At 39.3% G+C, this 23,343-nt stretch overlaps 1 protein-coding gene across 1 annotated transcript; it reads right to left on the bottom strand.

The window, feature by feature from the left end:
* Positions 1-503: 503 nt before the first annotated feature.
* phf1 (PHD finger protein 1) lies at positions 504-22,578 on the bottom strand. Its single transcript, XM_085421919.1, has 15 exons — positions 21,510-22,578; positions 20,826-20,904; positions 20,592-20,673; positions 19,832-19,918; positions 18,388-18,482; positions 17,714-17,862; positions 17,137-17,232; positions 14,458-14,526; positions 14,072-14,195; positions 12,620-12,687; positions 11,866-12,003; positions 9,583-9,661; positions 6,984-7,099; positions 5,092-5,178; positions 504-3,373 (listed from the first exon to the last, which is right to left on the bottom strand). The coding sequence occupies exons 2-15, from the start codon at positions 20,901-20,903 to the stop codon at positions 2,962-2,964; spliced, it is 1,680 nt and encodes a 559-aa protein (XP_085278045.1). The 5' UTR covers position 20,904; positions 21,510-22,578; the 3' UTR covers positions 504-2,961.
* Between the last annotated feature and the right edge of the window lie 765 nt (positions 22,579-23,343).

The following is a 23,343-nucleotide window of genomic DNA, read 5'->3' as shown; positions in this document are numbered from 1 at the left end:
GATTGGCCGACCCAGTCGAGCAGACCAATCGGCAGGTACACACCCTATATAGGCACTATGCAACCACATCAAAATAAATAAAATAAAGTTGTTCCATCATAGCAATATATTGTGAATATATAATTCTATCTATAAAACAAAAGCCCTCTTGTGGCTCCTATTTCTAAGACATAACAGTAGTCTAAATGTAAATTATGTGTGACAAAATCTAACATAACAAATAAGTATCCCCATAATAACATGTATACAATCTCTTATTAACATACTGTGATGAAAAAAAAAACATGAAAACCTCCAGAGAATTTGTTGTTTATAGAGCCAAAGTCAAATCCTTCAATAACGTACTCGTCAGTGAGGCATTAAACTCCCCCCAACGTAGTCCAAAATATAAGCCTGTCTGTAGTACTGTGTCCATTAAAAGGTTACTGCTTTTTCATGCACAGCCAGCAGCCACCAGCAGGCTGTCATAATGCCTCTCACTGATGAGAGGGCCATTCGTCTCTGATAACATTCTGGGCTCATTTTCTCGCTGAACTCCACGTGAACATTAACCACGAGTTGATGAATGAGCAATTAGAAAAGCGAAAGCTGATGGAAGCTTGACATCTCATTTCTTGGATATCAGTAGCAAATGCTGTTAATAACTTGATAAATGTTTGTGAGCTGTAAAAAGTACAAAAAGTTTGGGAAGCTTTGTGAAATATAAATAAAAACAGAATCCAGTTATTTGCAAGTCTCATAAACCCATATTTTATTCACAACAGAACATAGAAAGCATAATACACATACTGGTTTAAACTGAGAAAATGTTACTAGTTTAAGAAAAATATATGCTTATTTTGAATTTAATGGCAGCAAAATATGTCCAAAAAGATGGGACGATGTTGACTGTGAGGCATCGTCGCTTCTTTTAACAACAGTGAAGAACAAGAACTGAGGAGGCCAGTTGCTGGACTTCCAGGAGAAGAATAATATCCCATTTTTGTTTGATATAGAATTCTAGCTCACCAAAAGTCCTGACTGTTCTTTTTCATACCAGTTGCAAACATATCAAATGTTTTCAACTGGAAGTCTTCCTGAGCCCAGGCTGTGACTTCAATGACAGACTCTTGCCTGTTTTAATGCAGTGTCACCTGAGGGCCTGAAGATCGCGGTCAACCCATATTGATTTTCAGTGAGATTTCAAATTATATATATATATCTATATAGATATAGATATATGGTGAAAACTTGGCCCGTTTCTTCTGAGAAACTCTTCCTCTCTAAGATGCTCTTTTTATACCCAAACATGTGACTGAGCTGTTGCCACTTAAAACCTAATTAGTTGCAAAATGTTCCTCAAGCTGTTTCTTTTAGTAACACTTACTTTTCAAACCTTTTTTTTGCCCCAATCCCAACTTTTTTAACCCTTGTTGCCGACATCAAATTCAAAATGAGCCATTTTATTCATGAAAAGTAAAATGTCTCAGTTTAAACAACTGTGGGTTTATGAGATTTGAAAATCATTACATTTTGTTTTCATGTACATTTTACACAGTGTCACAACTTTTTTAGAGTTTTGTAATTAAATGTAGTAAAACTTTATGGGGCCTGCTCTATCAGTTTAGTGATTGTAGTCCTCAGATGTCCAAATTCTTTTAAAAAAGAAGCAATTTTCATTTTACAGAAAATAAAAAGATGTCAGAATCACAATATTTTCAAATTAATGAATCATCATCACATCATACTATCTAAATATTAAAGTATAGTTCAGAGTATTTTAGTCTATGGTCATTTATATTTAGCAGCATGGAGCAGCAGCGAGACGAAGCAAAGTATACACAATAATAATAACGGATATGACACTGACTCTGGAAGAGGGTTCCAAAGTAGCTTGCAGATGCACTGCAACTATTGGCAACTTGAACCAGTTTAAATAGCACGCTGCATTTATATATTTTATGAGAAATGCCAAATCAAATAGATGTGTGAAATAGTGGCTGAGCTCGTCCTCATGACCTGCCTGTAGTAATATGGTCAAACTGTTAACAAAGCGGAAAACAATTTTCACTTTTTGGCAAAATTTGATTCTCGTTTCTGGTAAATCATCAAATTCTTGTTTATTATCACAGTAATACTTTTTCTACCTGTTCTCTTACACATTTCCTGTCATTTTGTGCATCGAGTCAAGCTGTAGTGTACATTATTCTAATTTAGTGGGCAGGAACAATTAAATGGTGTATTGTAGGTTTTTTGCCAAGAAATAGTTCCAAATTTTAGGAAATACGCTTTGTTGTTTTCTTACTGTGGACAACCCACAGAAAAGCGGTAGTTACCATCTTTGCACTTGTACATTACATTTGAAGCTACACCCAACACAAACTGTTCCTAAAACTGAGCCATAAAATCTTAAAATAAGCATGCCAGCGATAACATTTAAATTAATGAGCTTAGGATGGATCTAGGTCAGCTGTTTCTCTCTGCTTTTTGTCTAAAGTGACTCTAACTCCACTCTTTTATTTGTGATAACTAGGTTTCAACACAAAACTGAACCAGAACAAAGTAAAATAAGTATATTTGGGGGTTTTTGACTGTTAAATGTTGAAATTTCAGATATTTCTTTTTAAGCGTGGCCTTTTAATTACAAATATTAATGTGGTCCAAACACAGATAAAATCATCAGGAGGTTTACACATTTTCCCTCATCATTGTAAAAGATGATAAATGCAAAGGCATATTCCAAAGTTAACAGTACAAATATCAGAGAAACACTAGCAAAGAGGGACATTTAGTAACAAGTAGTGAGGTTATAATGATGTAGAATTAGAGGTGATGCTATGAGAGCAACCTGGATTTGCAACGTGTAGAATTTTTTTTCCTTTTTGTTTTGTTTGTACTTTAAACACTGCCACGTATTACATACACAGCAGTTCTGTGACAACTGCAAAACAGTCATTGTGTCTCTAGTTTACGCTCTTTGTCTCAGTACAAACTCACGTTCTCCCACTCCACCAGGTACTGCACCTTCCCGTCAGGTGTGACTCGTCTCGCCAGGATCCTCACTGCCTCCCCTCCTCCCCAGCTCCTGGCCACTGTTCCGTCCCCACCTCCCATTCCCATTCCCGGTGCCCCGCCGCCACCTCCTCCTCCTCCACCACCGCTGCCACCTCCTCCTCCTCCGCCTACACCACCTCCTGCACCCATGCCAGCCTGATAAGGAGGTAAGTCACGTAGAATGAGGGGCTCCAGCTGCTTCTGCCCCAGCTGGTGTTGATGTTGGTGGTTGTGCTGGTGGTTGTGATGGTGCTGGTGGAGGTGGTTGTGGTGATGGTTGCTGTTGGAATTGAGGGGGTATGGGAAGTATGTTGGTGGTAACCTGCAGTTGTCCTCCATGCTAGGAAAAGAGAAGGGGAGGAGTTAGGAAAAGAGGATGGATTCATCTGGATGGAGATCAGTCGGTCCTTCACATATTTTATCTAAGAAAAAAAAATTAAATATAGTATTAGTGAAGTTCGTAAATAACCCATATATTAATATTAGGTAGACTTTTGGTTTGTGTCTTCTTGAATCGATGCCGCTCTCACTGCTCTCATCACTCTTGCTTGCTGCGGTTTTTTTTTAATAATAATTTTGTGAAAATATGTCACAATCGCCCTTTTTCTGTTCCAAAGTCATGGTACTAATAATAGGCCAAAGAAAGTGTTAATGCAAAACAATATTACAAACATTACATTACAGCCAAGTTAACCTGTGAAGTTTGGGGTATAAAAATTACTTTGTTATTTTATCCTAATAGATATTTGTGACCAAACTCTGTGCAGACAGAGAATTAGCAACCAATTTGCAAAGCTGCATAGTCAACCATGTATCAGCCAAGGATCTAAACACTTACCCCATCAATAGAGGTTATTACCAACTGAATAGTTAATTATGAAGTTAATTATAGATGTAAAAAAAATAAATGGTTGGTAAAGACCAAGTCAGTTTTTGATATTTTAGATAACTGTATTAAAGATATTATTTTAAGTTACATTAAGTTTATTCTGTTATGTATATTTTATTCTAGTTCCTGATCTGTAGTAGTCAGTAGTATGGTTTTATGAGAAAAACATTTAGATTTTTTAACTTGTATATAAAATACCAACTATGGACATGAATTGAATATTAGCACTAACTACAGATTCTCTGTGCAGAATAAGAGTTTCATGGTCAGTTTAAAAACTGTAAAATAACCTTGCTGTCTGCTCCAAAAGAGCCAAAATTTAACAACTAATTAATTAATTAATCAATTACTGTAGGTTTGCGCTCAAAAAACCCAACAAAAAATTATATTAAGAAATCTACAGTTAAGTAATATTTAAATAACTTAAAAATATTTTATACCTGTATTATAAGAGATACAAGATGACAACAACTGTGTTTTATCTCAGAACTATTAAAACATTTGTAATAATGAATGGTCAACTAGTTCCTTTTAAGTTATTTATGTAATTTTAGATCAGAATATCAGAATCAGAAAAATTTATGAATAAATTACATAATTCTGGGCTACGTGCCAGTCTTTGCTTTGGTGTTAGGCCAAGAAACAATAACTGTCAAGAAAATCATTGATAATTAACTTGAAAAAACCAGAATGACTTCTTCTTCATAATGAATCTCTTAATTGTGAGCACATAAAACGTTTAGCAGATTTTCATTTATATTCTCTTTGTTTCATACACAGGCCTGCGGTGCTTGTAGTGGTTTATTTTGATAACTTAATCGATAAGGGGGGCTGCTCAGCTGCACTGGGAAGATTAAAAATTTGTGCTGACCGATAAAATATGTAGTGTGCGCACACTGAACGTCAACAAACGTGCCACTCGGTGCTCAACTGTCAAATGTATACGATTGAGGGATCTGTCTAAAATATTTGTATACACCACATATATGTTGGCACTCACAGTGCCCCCAGGCAGTGCTTATGCAAAGGTGTTCAAGATTGGTCCACTCGTCTAGAAAGGGAACATACAAGCATATATACATACACTACATTATAGTATGACAAGTTACCCCAGACAAAGTCAGCAGTGAGCCACTATATAAGATTTGAGGAGGATAAATGAGAAAAACCTGTTGTAGTGATGGAGACTCCTGGAGAGTGTTGAGTTCCCATTGTAGGTGGTGTGGTATAGGGCATACATCCGTTTTGGAGGAGAGCTGTGAAGGGGATTCAGACAGGTTGACACACAATTTCCATCCAGCTGGGTTTAAAAGGAAAAGAATTTATTTTAAAGCCTCTTTGAAAAAAAACAACAACACTTTTGTGATTTCTAGCCTTGGAGTTATTTGTTTCAGGTTACTTACTTTTCTGCCACGGAGATTTCTACTGCCTAAAGAATATGATGGAAACAAGGTTTTTGACGGGTTCCTCGTGTATTTTCTAATTTTTACCTTTATCCGTGCGGCCCTGTGCTTTTCATCTGACCCAACACCCTCAAAGGCATGTTTGATGGCATCAACAATCTTATCATGTTCAAGTGAGTTCAGCTGAGCTCATCTGAAACCGGATTTGGTCACTTTTATAATCATAACCTACTTTTATTTACCTTTTTCAACTTACTATAATTTTAAGACTACTATTTCAGCCTGACATTATTCAGTTTAACAGCTACTTAAGTATTACGCGTAGCAACTAATTTTGCTTGATTAGCCCTCATCGTCAACAAACAACTGTCATGGTCCGCGCACCTCGCCAGCTGACGTCAGCTCTCGCCTCTGCTCTCTTTCTCTCTCGCTCTCTCCCGCTCTCTCTTTCTCCTGCTGGGGCGGAGCTTAGTGTGGGCTCCCGCCCCTGGCCCACGCACCTGGGGATGATCAGCACACCTGCCACTGATTATGAATTAGTGCTAGTTAAGATGGCGGACCTGCGCTACTCGTCGCTGGATCGTTGAGCCATCAGCGTCAGTCGTCCTGCAATCTGCAAAGTTTAAGTTGTGAGTACGCCTGAACCTGGAGACTAACTGTTTATCTGTATGTGTGTAGATTCCCCCTGGACCCGTTCCCTGTGCACTGTGACTGAGCGTGAGCCAGAGTGGTGGTGGAGAGAAGAGGAGCTGTTTGTGTTTAAGAAAGCTGTGTGGAAATCTTCCCTCCCTGGACTCCTGCCCCTTTCACTCCCGGACCCTGGAACCCCGGCCCCTTTTCCCCAAACACCTTTGTACATATATTTCACTGTGGAGAGCACTGTAAATAAATGCACTCTTGTTTGAAGGAGTTTGTGGTCTGCGCCTGAGTCTGCTTTGCTAGCCTTGACAACAACTTTATTTATACTGTTAGACAACAATATTTTATTACATTTTTCATTTTTTAAATGGTATTTATTCATTTATTCATAATATTTAGCTAACAATTTGATAACAACTATAAACCCATATCTCCGCCTTCAACTATTCATCAGTATTCATCAGCCAATAGTTAATTAAATATAACTTTTTACATAACTACTCTGTTTCAAACGTTAGATAACACTTGTATTTGTTTATTAATACTATTAGCTTGTAATTTTAACTGTCACGCATACTTTTAATAAGCTACAGCTATTAATGATTCACCCTTTAACCATTACTGATAGTCCATTACTTTAAGTGACGTTATTCTTTTTGACTCCAAAAGGTGCAATAATTTACAAAATGAGTGCTGTTTGCATTCAATAAGACCTGAATCTAAAAGTCCAAAAAGTCATCAGGACAGTGTTTACTGAGGTCACAGACAAGAGGTCCAAAGTGTTATTTTTCCCATTGGCTTCTCTAAAAATGGACATCCTTTTGAAACCAGATGAGTCACCTCCTCCTCCTAGCCATTATATTTGTATTATTATAAATTATGGATACTACTTTTTACACAGTTTTTAACTCTTCTTACATCCATTAATAATTTACCTGAGCAGGAACAAAACTGTACAACTGAAAACTTCTCTTATTCATGAATAATTCACCTGAGCAATAAAATGTTACAACTCTTACCTCAGGTTAAGCTCCTCCTCTGACTTCCTGGAGTTATACAGGCTGGCCCCACCCATGTAGCCATGGCAACATGGCAGTAGCTCAATAGGGTTGGCAGCTACTGGGGGTGGACATGCCTGGGCACAGAAGACACACACAGATCAGCTTGTGTCTGGATGCCAAGATCACAGGAGTCAATGAAGCACTCGTACCTCCGTGCTCACTCATGCATTAAGTCAATTCTGCACAGGGAACGTTCTGTTTTATGACAGATACGTCTAGAGACAGGTGAGCATGCTGAAAACCAGAGTGAACACATCTTAAAACTGAGGGGATATCCATCCTGAAGGCTTTTTGCTATTCTTACAGATACAGAACAGGTTGATTTCCATTTCCTTGCACTGCCTGATGACAAAAACGGGCAGATATACAGTGGTGTAATAAAAAGTGCTTGCACCTGACCTGATTTCCTGTTTTTTGTCACACTTCAAAGTTTCAGATCATCAAACAGATTTAAATATTAGACAAAGATAACCTCAGTAAATTCAAAATGCTTTTGATTAAAGGAGAACGGTTATCCAAACATACCTGGTCCTGTGTAAAAAAAAGTAATTGCCTTTCTGGTTAAATCATGAACTAACTGTGATTAACAACATTTACTAGAAAGCTGAGCTCAGTTTCGCTAAACACACTCAGGCCTGATTGCTGGCAGACCTCTTGGATCAAGAAATCACTTAACTAGAACCTGTCTCACAAAGTAGAAGCAGGCTAAAAGGTTTCAAATAGCGACACATCGTGCCACGATCACAAGAAACACCGGAGAAGTTACTGACATCTATCAGTCTGGAAAGGGTCACAGAGCCATTTCTAAGGCTTTGGGACTCCACTGAACCACAGTGAGAGCCATTATACACACAAACCTTGGAACAGTGGTGAAGCTTCCCAGGAATGACCAATTACCCCAGGAATACAGCGATGACTCATCCAGGAGGTCACAAAAGAACCCAGAACAGCATAAAAAAACTCCAGGCTTCACATGTCTCATTTAAGGTCAAAGTTCACGATTCAACAATAAGAAAGAGACTGGCATCCAAAACCACTCCGGACCAACAGGACCATAAAGGCTTGTCTCACATTTGCCAAAAAACATCTGGGAAAATATCCTGTTGACTGATGAGACACCTTATGGAAGGTGTGTGTCCCATTATATCTGGCGTAAAAGTAACACAGCATTTCAGAAGAGGAACATCACACAGTAAAATATGGCGGTGGAGGCTGTTTTGCTGCTCAGGACCTAGAAAACTTGCTGTGGTAATTAATGATAAACACCATCATTTAGAAACTGCATTTTGTGTTGACTTGTGTTGTCTTTGTCTAATATTTAAATTGGTTTGATGATCTGAAACAATTAAGTGTGACAAACATACAAAACATAGGAAACCAGGAAGGGGGTAAAAACTCTTTTTTTTTCTTTACATCACTGTATCTTTAAATCCAAATAAATAACAGGATGCCACATCATCAAGGCTCATCAGACACAGCAGTAGGATGTCTCCCTTAGACGCATCATTCCATAGCACATCTCATAGTGCTGCTCTGCGGCGACTCATGACCCATGACAAGTAAAAACATCAGAAGATCATCAGAGCCATCAATCACTGGAGGCATCATCTCGGAGGATGCCACCTAAAGATTTCTCATCACTGGACTGTGACATATAGCACCAGAGTGAGCCCATTATCATTCCCTTCTCCAGCATTACTATTAGGATGGGATTATTATTCAGTGGCCTTAGTCGACATCTGTGCCTTTAAATGGATGTGCTCTGTCAGTGCTGGACTGTCAAGGTGCCAGCGCCACCTGGCCAAACTGTAATTGACTGCAAAGTGCACTTGGAAGTGATCCCAGGATACGCATATCAGCATTCCTTCCCATCTCACTTTCCACAGTACAAGGAAGCAGCTCCTCCAAGACGGACGGGGATTAGCATCAATCAAACGGGGCACAATGGGGCCTGGATGTGCCAGAGTGGAAACGAGTGCTCTGCAGAGCGTATTGTTCCAGGATTACTGTATGTGCACATACATGGATGACTGATGTGTAGGACGACAAAGTACAATGAGCACTGTAAGAATGCCGTGTAAAAATAGTAACCACCGCATGTGATGTTCCTTGTTTCCGTGCAGTCCGCTGGGAATTGGATTTGATGATCAAGATAAATGTGGCGCTGAACTGCAGGTGTTGATGAAATACATGAGCAGCCAAGATTGGATTTGAATTATACATTTTAACTGAGCCACATACACTACACTTCATCTCTCACGTGCTAGCCTTTATGCGAACAGCAGACTGTAAAGCATCAGCAGGCTTTCAACATACAGCGAAAGGGAGAAGAAAAATATGAGGCACTGAGCTGCACTGGGTGTAAAAAGACACAGACTGAGCTCGACTGCGAAATGAACCTTCATCACAGTTTCTGACTGACAGGTTATTTGGATCGCAGAGAGCTGTTTACCTGGATGCATGAAAAAAAAATTTAAAAAAAGGAAAAAATACCAGAGAGGTTTTGTTCCCCAGACCTCCTCCCCCCTTCCCCTGAGTTGAAGACAGAGGCACTGACCTGTGTCTCCATGATGCGACGCTTTGATTTACGTGACTCTGGCCCCCCCACTCTCCTCTGGCAGGGTAGCGACAATGGGCTGAAGTGAGCAAAAAAAACACATAAATAAGTATACAAGGATACACACAGAGACAGAGTCCCTGTGTGCAACACTTAGTTTTTACTGCAGTGTGATACAGAAGAGCAGTGAGATGATTGTTAATACAGACCAGCCTAAACATCCTTTATCTGGCAATCTGTTTCTTCCTCTGTGCTTAAAACTGACCTTGTTTATAAAAGCTGCAAAAGCTAAAACTGCAAAAGCGTCTCCCAAAGGATGAAATCTCCACTGCATGCTTCCATGACTGGCCAGCATATACTTGTCATTATACTATAATTAGAACTTTATCAGTCTTAGGAATTGAAATGTGTCTTTTGTCCTAAAGGCAATGATAAAGAAAAGACCGAATAGTCATTAAATGAAGAGATTTATCCTTCTCGTAGCGTGTTTTTTTTTTTTAGCAAATAGCACGGCAGTCTGGTCAGTGGATTATAAGAGAGTATAAAGCTGACATTCTGTTGTAAGGAGGATATCTTAGAGGATATCTTATGAAGTGTTAATATAAAAAGGTTTATATTCTGGGGAGAAATAACATTACAATCTGCACATATAACTTTAATATTTCTGGTGTGCAAGCTGAAATTCAATAAGAATCTGTTTGCAGTACTTTGCAGAAAAAGATGACAATTTCACCAAAGCCAATTTAAAGACAACCATGACATTAGTTTTAGAGCTCAATTCAGTCTGGGTCACAAAAGAAAGGGTACATATAAAAAAGAATTACAGTAAATATTGATGTGGTTTTTTTTTTATCTCATAAGAGCTTTATTTTCTGTACTCGGATTAACTCGTGAAAGTGGCCAGTTTTGTATTTTTCTCATGCAACACAATTATATGAATTATGTATAAGAAAAATACACGCAACAAATACAAGTCACGAACACAAATCATTATCATTTTTACTGAAGACAATAGAAATGCTGATATCTGATGTGAATGGTGCTATTAGACCACGGCTCACACGACCCAGTAATTGTTTAGATATCGTCCTCTGAGGTGCATGAATATCTAAATGAAATGTTGTATGTTAGCAAAAGTCTTTGCTCAATGTTCAAGGATGCTCAGATGGTCATCTCCTCCTGTCAATCAGCAGCACAACTTCACTTATAAGATCCGGATGGTTTAATAAATATTATCCTTCAATATTGAGCTGATTGGGAGACAAATCTGAAGACAAATCTTTGAAGGTCTCAGCGTACCCAGCAGATATCTCGAACAAAACTTCCTACTCAGTCAGTTCAGATCGTGTTAACTATCAAAAAAGCTAAATTGCTAAAAGCTACAGTGTTTGCAGATTATGGATTCAAATATATAAGAAAAATGTAAAGATATATAAAATATAGAGCTATGCATAGAACATTCTTTCCTCAAAATCTGATATAAAACACCAACTTATATATCAGCCTTTACATGCCTCCCCAGCTTGGTGCTACTAAGCAATCACATCCCATGTTGCTTTAACAAAATAACCAATTGATGTCTTTTGTAAGTACTTTAAACCTAATACTGAGAACAATGTCCATTCAGATGTCTCAAATGTCCGTCAGTATCCTTTAATATCTGCTTTCTTTACTGCTGGCTCCCTCTATAAGATGAACAAACGATATCTCTTAAAATGGATGCACTGCTTAATGCTTCTGATGTGGCTGGCTGCTCATTTATAGAAAACTGACAAAACTAGTTGAACCAACAAACCTGCTGTCTGAGCAGAGGGAATTTGTAGAAATTTGGGTACGCAAAGACAATGCGTGTTACATCTCTAATATACATATCTGGATTCTGTTCGGATACATTTTAAATTTGTGTTTCATAAATGATACGATGGTTTTGTGAAATGAAAATCCTCCCTTCAAGACTGCTCCACTCTGCAAATGATTCCATTGTAATTCAGTCTCAATACGCACCAGCTAAGTACTAAAAATGATTTATGATGTCTATGAAATCTACAGGACACGTGCAGATGCATGTGCACACACACTTGGGTAGATAATCACACGAAAGCACGCAGGGGAGCTTTCTGCTCTTTTAGGAAAATATTGAGACGCTGATACTTGTGCTGCTATATGAAAATTGCAGTCTTTTGATTCCTAAGTTAATTGTTCATGCATAATGACTATATGCCCTGTGGGAATCTCACAGCTCTTACTGAGATAAGAGCCAAAAATGAGAGACAGTGTCCTTACTCTGACCTTCTCCGGTGCGTGATGTTGATAGGTGGGTCGGTGATGAGCGGCGACGAATCGGACGTCAGCGGTGGTGGGGCTCGAACCTGAAGCCCAAAAAGACACTTTTTCTTCTTGATCTCCTTTCCAGAGACAAACCTGGGAAACACGGAAAAACATCTTCTGTCTCCAGCTGGTTCTTAAACTGTATCATCACCTTACATGTGTGTGTGTGTGTGTGTGTGTGTGTGTGTGTGTGTGTGTGTGTGTGTGTGTGTGTGTGTGTTTCTAGCAGTCCTCTGTGACGTCAACATTAAGCTTTAAGTTGTGTAACACAATGTACATATTCTCCTGATGAAAAATTTGAATCAGGAGCATTTCAGAGGTAGTGACTGCGTAATTAACTTGTACATAATTAGAGCAGAGTCTGCCTGGAGAAAACTGCTGTTTTTTGGCCACAAGGTTTCTCTGTTTTTTCAAATATTCAAAGAAAATTTGCTCATATTAACTGCTAGACTGTTTTTAAATAATTAATACCAACGATTCCTGTCCAGCTAGACCAAACAAGTATCAAAAAGTTGTACTTTTAATCTGGTCTAACTGGCAGCCATAGTTCACTTGCTCTGTATGCAATACACCTCGCCAGTTTGAACCTGCACGTCCAACGCTACTACCTTCAGTGCACTAAGAAAAGTCTTGTATTCATAAAGTGCTACTCATCACTCCAGTCATGTGTGGTTGGTGTTTATTCTTCTCATCATATGCAATGACTTACCTGTCTTTGTGGGAGTTCAGAGCGTTGAGGAGATTGTGACAGCGGTCTTGCCTTGGCGTGTCAGAGAGCTGGAGGACAGACAGGAATGAAAAATCAAAGCTGTGTTTACACAGTAGGTGACCACCAGACAGAAAACCTCTAATGCATACAATCACTTTGTTTTACAGTTTCTGACAGCAATAATGTTGTTAACTACTTTGGCTATATGGCTAAAAATCCCTGTTGTACATGTCAAATTTGATACTAAGAACAACTTAAAGGAGAACTCAAAACCTCAGACACAGAGACAGGAAACTCTTTACCTTCCTGCTTATTCTCCTGGGGGGGAAACTAGACTTTTTACATGGTGCTATGACTTTAGCACAGATGTTAATAAGAGATGACTGATTCCTTATGAGGGATATTTGTCCCCCAGTAGGATAAATGAACATATAATAATGATATATTTTTTTAAAAGCCCATCTAAATGTGATAAATTGTAGGGACTGTGATCTTAAATTCCCCTGTATGCAAATATGTGGCTATAGTAAGCTAGAAATACTGGATAGATGTAAAAGTTGTCGTTGAGTAACTAAAATACAACATATGTTTATATTCTGGATGAAGAGCTGAAACAGTTATCTAAAAGCACTGGATAACCTGTTGGAAAATGGTTGAAATATGTATCTGAAACAAAGGATAAAGAACTGAGATAGTGAGCTGAAACACTGTAAAGTTCAAATGAATAGCTAAAAGTAGCTAAGTGCCAATATATCAATCTGTGAATGAAATACTAGGAAATATTATAAAATTAACCAATGACAATAGAAGTTTATTTTTCAAATTAAACTGATTCTTGCTAGACACATGTTGCAAGAATGAATGAAAATGTTTGAAAAATCCATAATTGGTGCACAAAGACAAAGGAAACTATGAAAAACAAAGATGGATTCACATGTGAAATACAGTAAAAAAAGACATTCAGATTTACGAGAGGAGTACTGTACTAAAAACAAACCTACAAAAACTGTTGAGTAAACAGTTTGTTTGCTTCATTTCTTATAAGCAATGTATTAACTGTTGAAATAGTTCGCTGAAAATAATCAGTGGACATTTAAAATGGTTAAGCTGCACAGTACTGCATATGAACTACTCAACGCTTTAGCTCAAGGCAGCTAACCCATTCAAAACAGTAATAATTGTCACTTGGTGATAGTGGAGGAGAGTTCAGTTAATCTGATACGGCTGTGGGGGTCTATTGGCCAAGTAAGGTCACTAACCGCTGTCCTAGATCAACACTGAATTTTTAACTTGGTGTTCTCCTTTAAGCTTACATAGAGGTCATACATTTTTAACTTTAATTTTACTTTAATGCTGGTTAATAGGCTTTAAGTCTCAAATGTAAGAAAAAAAAAAGCCTGGCAGCATTTCACATCATTTCATCATGGTCCTGAAACAGGGAAATATCAATACCGCGCCTAGCAGCAACGAGTCCCAATTCTCATTGGTGAAGGACAGGATTTCATGGTCAAAATCAAAGTATTTCCTCTTGCAGCACAGCGAGAGATGGTAGAGTACTAAATGAGCCAAATCCACCCTGCATTTCAAAAGAGTAAGAGTCCGTTACACAAGACACAGGTAAAATGCAAAAACAGCACGGACATAAACAATCAATATTTGGTGTCATTTTTTGTATATTCTTTTCAATGGACACAATTTATATTAATTTGTGTGTCAACCAGACGTGATTACCAAAAATGGGTGGAATTAATTCTTTAAAATGTATTTTCTGTTTCTGTTCATATTCATTGGCTGTAAAAATGTCAGTAAATATGTTACAGTCAAAATGTCAAAATCACCAAGTCATGGGGAGTCTTTGGATTGTCTCTGGTCCCTTTGTACATACAGAGCACTGGAACTGATAAAACCTAAAACAGAAGAAAAAAACAAAAATTCAGACAAGCATCTCAGGTTATTCCTAAAAAACCATTTCTTTTACTCTTGATGAGTTTGTTTGTGTAATAGTTACCTATGGCAAGGAGGTCATGTAACTTTTTTTTAGGGTTATGATTACAGAGAGGTGGGGCTTCACCCAAAACATAAGTGATTTGGTTACATTTCACTGTGTGTTATACTTGTATAACTATACATGTGACAAATAAGGAACCTTGAACCTTGTGTTTTGGATCACAGGGACACATTAGGACTGTTGAATGATGAAAAAGGTGCATTTGCAAAACATCTCCATGAAATTTTTTTTAAAAGGGAGGGGAATTTTCAACTCTGTCAAGAGGTAAGCATCTTTATTATTTTTTTTTTTTACAAAATAGCTAATCCTTTTGTTTATTATTTGCAGAATCAGTATTTCTTTTTGTATCTAGATATATTAATCCAGGGAACTATGTTACGTCTTGTTGAGCTCTTATTAATAACTTCAAGTGATTGATACGTGTGGGGTTTTTATTCTTTCATTTTCAGTCATGTAACAAAGGTCACGATCCCCTGCCGTCTGTGTCCCCCTATCTCTGTTCTTCGTGTTTCATTTCAGCACTAGTTATTTATCTTTAGTTCCTGCTTTACTTTGAAGATTTGCTTCATTATGTGGCTTTTTGGTTTGTTTGATTTTTAACTTTCTGCTCTTATCCCCCTCCCTCCTTGGTGATTATCTGCCCTGCCCCTATTAGTTTTACACACCTGTGTCTCATTTCTAGTCACTGCTGAGTGTGGATATATATTTCTGCCTTCTCCTTGTCCGCTGTCAAACTGTCTGTCTCGATTCCTCACACCCTTCTTTTTGGAGCCAATGACTTGCTTTTTCTTGAATATTTTGCCATCTTTGGCTACTACATTTGCGTCCTCTCGCCAATCTAGGACATAAATCTTCACAGTTTTTCCACATTTTTGCTTTCCTTGCTATCTATAGATGTCTTCTCCAGACATTTTATCATATAAATCAAGCAGAACTGGAAATAAAGGGACAGGTGTATCGTTTTTCCACTATAATAACATTCTGCCCCGAATGACCCTGAAACTGAACTCACACAACAACAACACTGTGTGCATCTGTCCTTCTATATGCATGAAGGTCACTGGGTAAGATGAAGCGCAGACATGGTATGACAGCGGTGCATGCTTACTATTCCAACTGTGAGCTCAGTCTTCACTCTTCCTCCATCACCTGCTCAGCAGATGTTGTACCAATCCGGCCTCACTCCCCCCGGCTGTCAATCTAAATCTAATCCCTCCTTTTTTTCCCTCTCCTCTTCAGACAGGTTCGGCGGTAACACAGTGTCAGGAAGGGTGTGAAACCCAGTTGGCTAGCACAGATGGTTAATGACAATAATAACTTAATGGATGGACACATTTTATTACACGCATGGGATGCAGCCTATGAAACCACACAGTGATCAGCAGCTTGCATATCCACCCAGCATCACATCTGAACTAATAGCTGTGAGGTGATATGCCTGCTTAGTGTCTGTCACCGTCCCTTTGCTCTCAGTATGTAATGAGCTGTTGTCCTTGTAGAGCGAGTCACAGAGTACATTAACAGGCACACTAATAATTTAGTCTTAAGCTAATTAAGGCACTTCTCTGATGAGTGAAGCTGTCATGTGGACATCTTTATCTGTTTACCTTAAATAGACTGTTTATCTGCTTATCTCAAATAAACTGAGACAATCAGCTAATTAATAATATTGATAGTGGATTCACACTTTGTTATGAATCTGTTTAAAATAACAAATTTTACTGTTTGCTTCCAGTTTCGTAAATGTGCAGATTTTTTCTCTATTTGTATATTTTTAAGTAAATATAAAGCATATGGAATATTTGAGATTGCCTTTTAAACCACTGAGAAGCTGTGCTACATGTGTGTCATTCAACAACAACGAAATAATCAACAATAGCAAATGTATGCCGAGTAGAACACAGGTACTTTCTGTGCAGGGTAATTACATATCTAAAGAGGCTGGATCTAAAAGTAAATGATATTTGGTGAGCAGTAATAATGAAAAAACAATGTAAACTAAGCTATGCTTGAAATTACAGACTTACGCGATCCAATTATAGATCGTGACTAATACACCGCCTTAATATTGATGTTGACTGTTTATTAGCAGATAAGGAAAGACAAAGAGGATTAAAAATGTCTTGCTTTGTTTTTCTTAATTTATATCCTTATCGTTAATTTAAGTTTCAAACATTTTGATTGAGTTCTTAATTGAGTTGTTATTTATTTTGATTTTGTCTTTTTTATTTGTTAAAATGTGCATCATTGCTTTACTGTTTTTATCAAGCAAGCCAAAAAGTTTTTTGCAGTCATATAATTATCAGAATTGATGTACCTTTACCCTCAAGTATCAACATCTGCTTCAAACGTCCAACAAAATCTAACAAATAAGTTATAACCCTCCCGGGGAAAGTTTTAAAAAGTGCACATAAACAAATGCATTATACTGTAATGTGTTAGCTGCACAAAATTTCAACATAATTATGAGTATACTGTCAGCTTTCTGCAGCGATACCCTGTAATGTACCTGTCCCCATACAGCAAAGGCTTGGTTAGACACTGCGTGCAGGCCTCGTGGAACCACTGACCACAGCTGCCACACTGTAACATCTTCAGGTTCCACCTGCAACCCAGTCACAAGAAAGAAACAGCAAGAGAGACTTTAAACACACAAATGAATGAATGAATGTGTCCAGCAGCATAATTGAGCGATGGCTACCGAATGATGACTGCAGCATTTCATAAGACGTATCTTGTGGTCCCACGACTCACAGTTGGGCGTTTGCTTTATTCTACTTGAGGTACTACATAAGTACTACATAGGAGCTAGCCAAACACAGAGAGTGCATTTAAAAGATAGCTTGGAGCACTTTTATTTTATTGATTGCATATCTGACTTGATCTTTGATACATAGAATTTCACTCAAAGAAAGCCAGTTTCAACTGACTGAGACACGTCAGATGCACTGCGTGCGCTTTATAAATAACCCACAATACGCCTTTGAGATATCTGAGTTCAAGCTTTGTGGGAGAATGAAAAAAGTTTAGGAGCATACACAAAGTGTACAGTCAAACTTAAAACTGGCCTCTGCAGTGTCACTCACTCTCCAGGTCCGGCACAGTAGCAGTAACACTGCTGCTGATTGGTCAGGTGCTGTGGGTCCCAGTCCAGGGATGACAGCTGATAGGGTAGCCGAAGTTTCATAAACTGCATGAGCCGGGCAAAGCGCCCCCGTTTGAGGGCCCCCCCTCTCTGTGAATACAATTTGAGGACAGAACTGATTGGTTTGCGACCTCTGAAATCACTGTCATGTCAGAGCAGCGAGGGAGACGGATCACATGCGATGGGGAGAAGGCAATTCGTTTCATTTTATTGTAGGTCAGCTGTGAGAGATAGTGTCCGAGGAAGCAGAAGTCTGGACAATGAGATATGGACATTGACCGATTGACAATTAAGCGAGTGCCTTCTCATCTCATATCTACAGAACTGGAGCACATGTGATTGATTGACTTTAAATGTACTTTTCTCAACTCCAGTGTAGTTTTTCAGCTTCATAGCTATTGATTGTTCATGATTTCACTGACATAATGTAGAACATCTAATACTCAAGTCAATACTGAGAGAATTAGTGCGCTTTTACCTCGAATAAACCCATTACCTGCCACACACAACAGGGTAGCCGCAGCACAGCTTGATATATTTGACTGGATTTCTCCTATATTACGCACTGAATGTTTTTCCCCCCAGCATGTGAAACGTAGAGATTAGCCGTCTGACCTTGGTTGCGACTGCAAAGACACATTGCCGACATATCCACGAATCGCTGTCAGCTTCCGGTTCGATGGTTGGCGTGTGACACTCCGGATGATAACCTGTAATGGGAGGAGGAGGCAGAGCGTTTAATTCGTGTTTACAAGACACACAGCCGGAGTGACAATAATGACAGAGCAGCTCCATGTTTAGTGCCAGTTTGTTTCAGCTGCATGAAAAACATTTCACTTACACTATTTGCATTTAGAGAGAGAAACGTAGCGAATATGTTTGTCTGCTTTTTCCTCAAAAACAAACTGTCAGAAACCGTGTATGCATGACAGAGCTGTGAAGACATGACGCTAAGATTTGCTGTCATTGCTGTGACAGTTTTAAAACTTCCTCCCACTTGCACTTCAGTATATCGTAGCTTAAAGGTCCAAATGGAGTAAAACACTAAAATGCATGACCTTCACTGTGCAGAATATGCATGTGTAGAGGTCAACACTAGCCTGCTACTTTCTGAAATCTTATGAAGTGGGAAAATTTCTCAGTCCTAACTGAAAATAACACTTTAAGACAGCCACATGTGAGCATGATTAACCTTTCTGAAAGTCAATCATGGTCCATCACTTTGTACCTTTAAAAAAAAAAAAAAAAAAAAAAAAAAAAAATATATATATATATATATATATATATATATATATATATATATATATATATATATATATATATATATATATATATATATATATGCTTGAGACTAATCCTCACCCCTGTAATATCCTGATTTGCATTCATAAAACTCACAGCATTTACACGAGAAAGACTCCCCTTTATCCTGGGGCTGGGGGATCAACTGCCAAGATTTTAAGGCTTGTAAAAGCTAGCAAAATTCCCAACTGTTTGTGAATTCCCATCAATTCCTGGAAGGTTTCTATGCTACCTACAAGTTCCCATATATAGTCACTAGATAGAGAGAGGCAAAACTCAATGCGGTGTATTCAATGTAAAGAAGTGTGACGAAGACACATCAAGCTTTCACTGTATATACACAAAATTTCATTTAGAGTATTGCACATCTTGTAATCTGCAGTTAAACCTTTAAAAATCTTACTGCGTGCATTTTTCAGCAAGACAGAAAAAGAAGATGTTATTTTAGGATTGCTTAACTATGCAATTATCAAATTAGCTGCAAATTATTATTCTGCAAATTAGTATTTCCAGTTCTTAAAATATGTCTGGAAGGGATATTTAAGTCAGCAATAAACCCCAGAGAAGTTTTTTTTTCTCACTTTGTTTCTGGTTCCGATGCAGGTGCCAGCGACAGTATTACTCATTTCTGATATGTGGTTTTCTTTTTATAAGTGTGGCACTTTTATTTACCATAATGTGTCAAACGTTCAAGGTCAGTGCAGGAACTGGTGGAGCACCACCATTTGACAGCGTGTGATGAGGTGTGCTCCCTTACCGTGGCGACATTTAAGACAATTTATGAGGGGTTCTTTAAGAGGCGGAGCGTCACAAATACAGCAAACTTCTTCCACTCCAGCAGCAACTGAGGCAAACAGAAAAAGACAGAGAATAGCAGGGGAGGGGAGGAAGGAAATGTGAGAGAGGAAGACAGAGAGAGAGAAAGCAGTCAACAGCATTAATTTATGTATATTGATTCACATCCTTGCCACCTCATTGATTTCAGTGTCTCCTGTACCCTTTCAGATTTCACTTCATTTGATGAGCGGATATCCAGCCTGGTCCTAACAAGTGTCCAACTTCCCCTTTCTCTTGATGTTAGGTAGAGTGGGGGTGCTAGCTCCCCGTGGAGTCTAATAAACTCTTAAATAGACTGTAATATACCAATTACATCTCAACATGCCCCCTGTCAGAATACTCAGAGCACTCGGTATCATAACCTCAAACGTAACTGAAATTTCTCTTCTGCATTTTTCTTTGACAACAGTTGAGAGATCTTGAGAGAAAAGGCACAAGATTTGAACTTTTGAGCTCACAAGAGGAACAAATCAGACGAGCATTCATTCAACTCCTTCAGCAAAATCTGAGAGTGGAAGCACCACCTTTACTGCGAGTTCATCCGAGCATCTCTGTGTTCAAAAGCTCAAGCTAGATGCATTTTTAACCCAACAAGTACAAAGTTCTCTCAACAGGAAGCTACTTACTCTTCTTGCCGAAGGGAGCGGGAGGGGGGGAGGAAAAAAAGGAGTTTTTCTTACACGAGTGAATGTCCTTTCTCAGTACCCAGAACTCAGAGTTGTCCTCAAATCTCACCAGACAACACTGCTTCACTCCATCTACCTGAGAAGGAGATAGCAGGTGAGCGGAATGATTGACAAAACTAAATGGAAGTCTTTTCAAATCCAGCCAAACACATTCATGCACATGCTGCATACACACAATCAAAGGTCTCTCTGTCACACACAAGCATACACACTCATACATGCACTTACTCTTTTCACATTGCCGAGGTACAGTAGTCCATCACTCCATCGAGCCAACACATCATCTCCTTCACTTACTCCCCCCATCCTGAGGAAAGAGACAGAGAGGGGAGAGAGAGCAGGGCTCATGTGAAATGGAAATCCGATTTATTCGCTGAATACTTTGCTGCCATTGCTGACAGAGGGGTTTATGGCCCCGGCATTTCGACTGCTTCTGAGACAGGCGGGCTTCAGTGCAAAGGGGTTAAAATCTCCCCCCCTCCATCCGCCTCCTTTTAGACTAGAGCATAGCGACAGCCTGTATCCACCACAGTGAAAGATGAGAGTGAGTACACAACCAGAGAGCAAGACAAATGATTACTGCACACATCAAATACACATACACACACAGAAAAAAAAACACTGCATGATGACTACTGCAATACAGTTTGACTGAATGAGCAAAGATCACAGTGCAGCTACTTGAAACATCTTCCCTGCACTTTGCTGTTGTCTTCCCCTCTCCCAACATCTTAAAAACTTGAATAGATGCATCAAATGACTCTGCAGGCATTATCTCTGCACATTGAGCATTTGTTCCAGTGCATGCACTCAAGTCAAGACAGACGCAGGATGCATTACAGTGTATGTAGCCTTTTGTGAGTCAGAAGGAAATCAGACAAATTTCGCTGAAAGCTGGCCGGTGAAGGGTACCTGTCAAGTCGAACTCCTTTCCGTCGGGGTCACAGTGATTCCTGGACAGGTTGGACATGAAATGCCCTCATCTGCTGTGGGTCTCCGCTGCCCAATTACTGCCAGCTCGGATGCGCAGCCTGCGTGTTTGCAAAAAGTGGATGATGTGCATGTATGTCCCTGTCTGTGCCAAGCGCCTGTGTGTGTCAGTCAAGCCGTCAGCGAGGAGGGAGAGGAGGAGGAGGAGGAGGGGGGACTGACTGTCCGTCCGTCTCTCAGTCTAGTTTGTCCGTCCTCCGCGGTGCCGTTTCGTCATGTTCCCGTCGCTTTTGCTCTCAACCCCCCCCCCTCTCCGTCACCACCTACTGATGCTATTAAGGCGGGTTTGTCAGAGCAGCACCGGAATCAAGCCGCCAGAGACGCCATCATCCCTGCCTCTCGCTCTCTACCGACTTGTTGTGACGCAGACATAAAACACCAAGATAGAGTGGGAGGGAGATACTGATAGAGGGGGATCCAGAGGTGGCGGGGGGGGGGGGGGTCCTCCGCGAGAGCACCTTCCTGTGTGAGAGATTGACCCTAAATCGCTGTGACAAGGTGGGATTGTAATTTCTGAGAAAAGAAAGGAGGGTGGCGGTGCGCTAAAAGCCAGCGGAAGCAGCGCGCCCGGTGACAGGGGCCAATTAAGTAGCCAATTAGTGAGTTTAGCCGCCTCATTAATCGGTTTCAAACAAGAAGGGACCGGACAAGTTTAGGAAACCGGTGGGAAAAGTTTTCAGCAGTAGAAGCTGAGCAGGAAGATTAAACTGTTGCTTTTCAGTGCTGATTTTTAGCCGCTGCCTGCTAAAATGAACTGAATTTTGTGTTATCGTTCTTTCTGTTTTACTCAAGAATTTTGGGATAACATTAAACATTATTTAGAAAACACTACAATGGGATCCCAGTAGATTTAAAGCATATATGAGCTCAATGACTTGCAACACAACGTCACAGAGAATTACTTCCCATATAAACCAGATCTTACAATTTTATCTAAAAAATAAACTCCAAAGGCGACAAATATCCAGAGGCCATCTCCTCTGGGCTGTGATGTCTGATGGCTCACAAAAGAAAGAAAAAAAAAAACACATGAACAAATGCACAGTGTCCCTAATTGCACCAGTTCCAGTCATACATCCAATGCAGGCTGCTTCATTGAGTTCAGTCTTGAATGAACCATGCACGTTGTTGAGTATGTAGGGTTACTGAAAACCTATTAACCGCTTCAGAAAAAGCAAACATCGGGGGGAAGCTGCTTCCAGAGAGTCACAGACACGTTATTAAATTGTAAACAATGCTAAATCACACCGGGATTTAGATTACTCTTACAGTTAAATTGCTTTAGTCGAACGGCGTGTTTTGCTGCTTTTGGCTGCAGGCTCATCCATCAAATCCAAGGTTGTGTTTGTTTGTTTTTGCTTTCTTTTCTTGTTTATGTCTTGCACATTACTCACACCAGTCGAGCGTGTGGTAACACCGCCGTGCGGTTCAAAATGGCCCCTGGCAGATTAAGAAAAGAAAAGAAAAGGAAGAAAGAGAGAAAGCGTAAAGTGTCATTTTCCAAATGTGGCCGCTGGGTGGCGAACAAACACCAGAACAGGAACTCTACTGAATCAGGCCTCTCAGTCTCATAGACTCGCAGGATCAGAGTGAAGTTCGAGAAAAGCCCCAGAGTTGTGATGATGGTGATGATGATATGAGTAGGATAATAAGAAAGGAAGAACATTTAAAGTCCTCATGGCTCGTGGAATCTGTAATGTCGAGACTTCACAGGTTCTAAGACAAAAAAAAAGAAAAAAAGAAAAAAATAAGAAGC

Source organism: Rhamphochromis longiceps, linkage group LG11 (assembly GCF_057381845.1).
Source record: "Rhamphochromis longiceps isolate RC_006_pf linkage group LG11, R_longiceps_female_GT1.1, whole genome shotgun sequence".
Taxonomy (NCBI): Eukaryota; Metazoa; Chordata; class Actinopteri; order Cichliformes; family Cichlidae; genus Rhamphochromis; species Rhamphochromis longiceps.
Note: the sequence above shows the minus strand (reverse complement) of the source record. Positions and strands in the feature narration are given on the sequence as shown.

Coding starts and splice junctions, on each gene's coding strand:
- phf1 (XM_085421919.1), bottom strand. CDS start 20,903: ATGGGGGGAGTAAGTGAAGGAGATGATGTGTTGGCTCGATGGAGTGAT. Junction 9,662..11,865: donor ACGCACCGGAGAAGGTCAGA/GTAAGGACACTG, acceptor TGCTCACTTCAG/CCCATTGTCGCTACCCTGCC. Junction 5,179..6,983: donor GAGGAGGAGCTTAACCTGAG/GTAAGAGTTGTA, acceptor TCCCCTTCACAG/CTCTCCTCCAAAACGGATGT.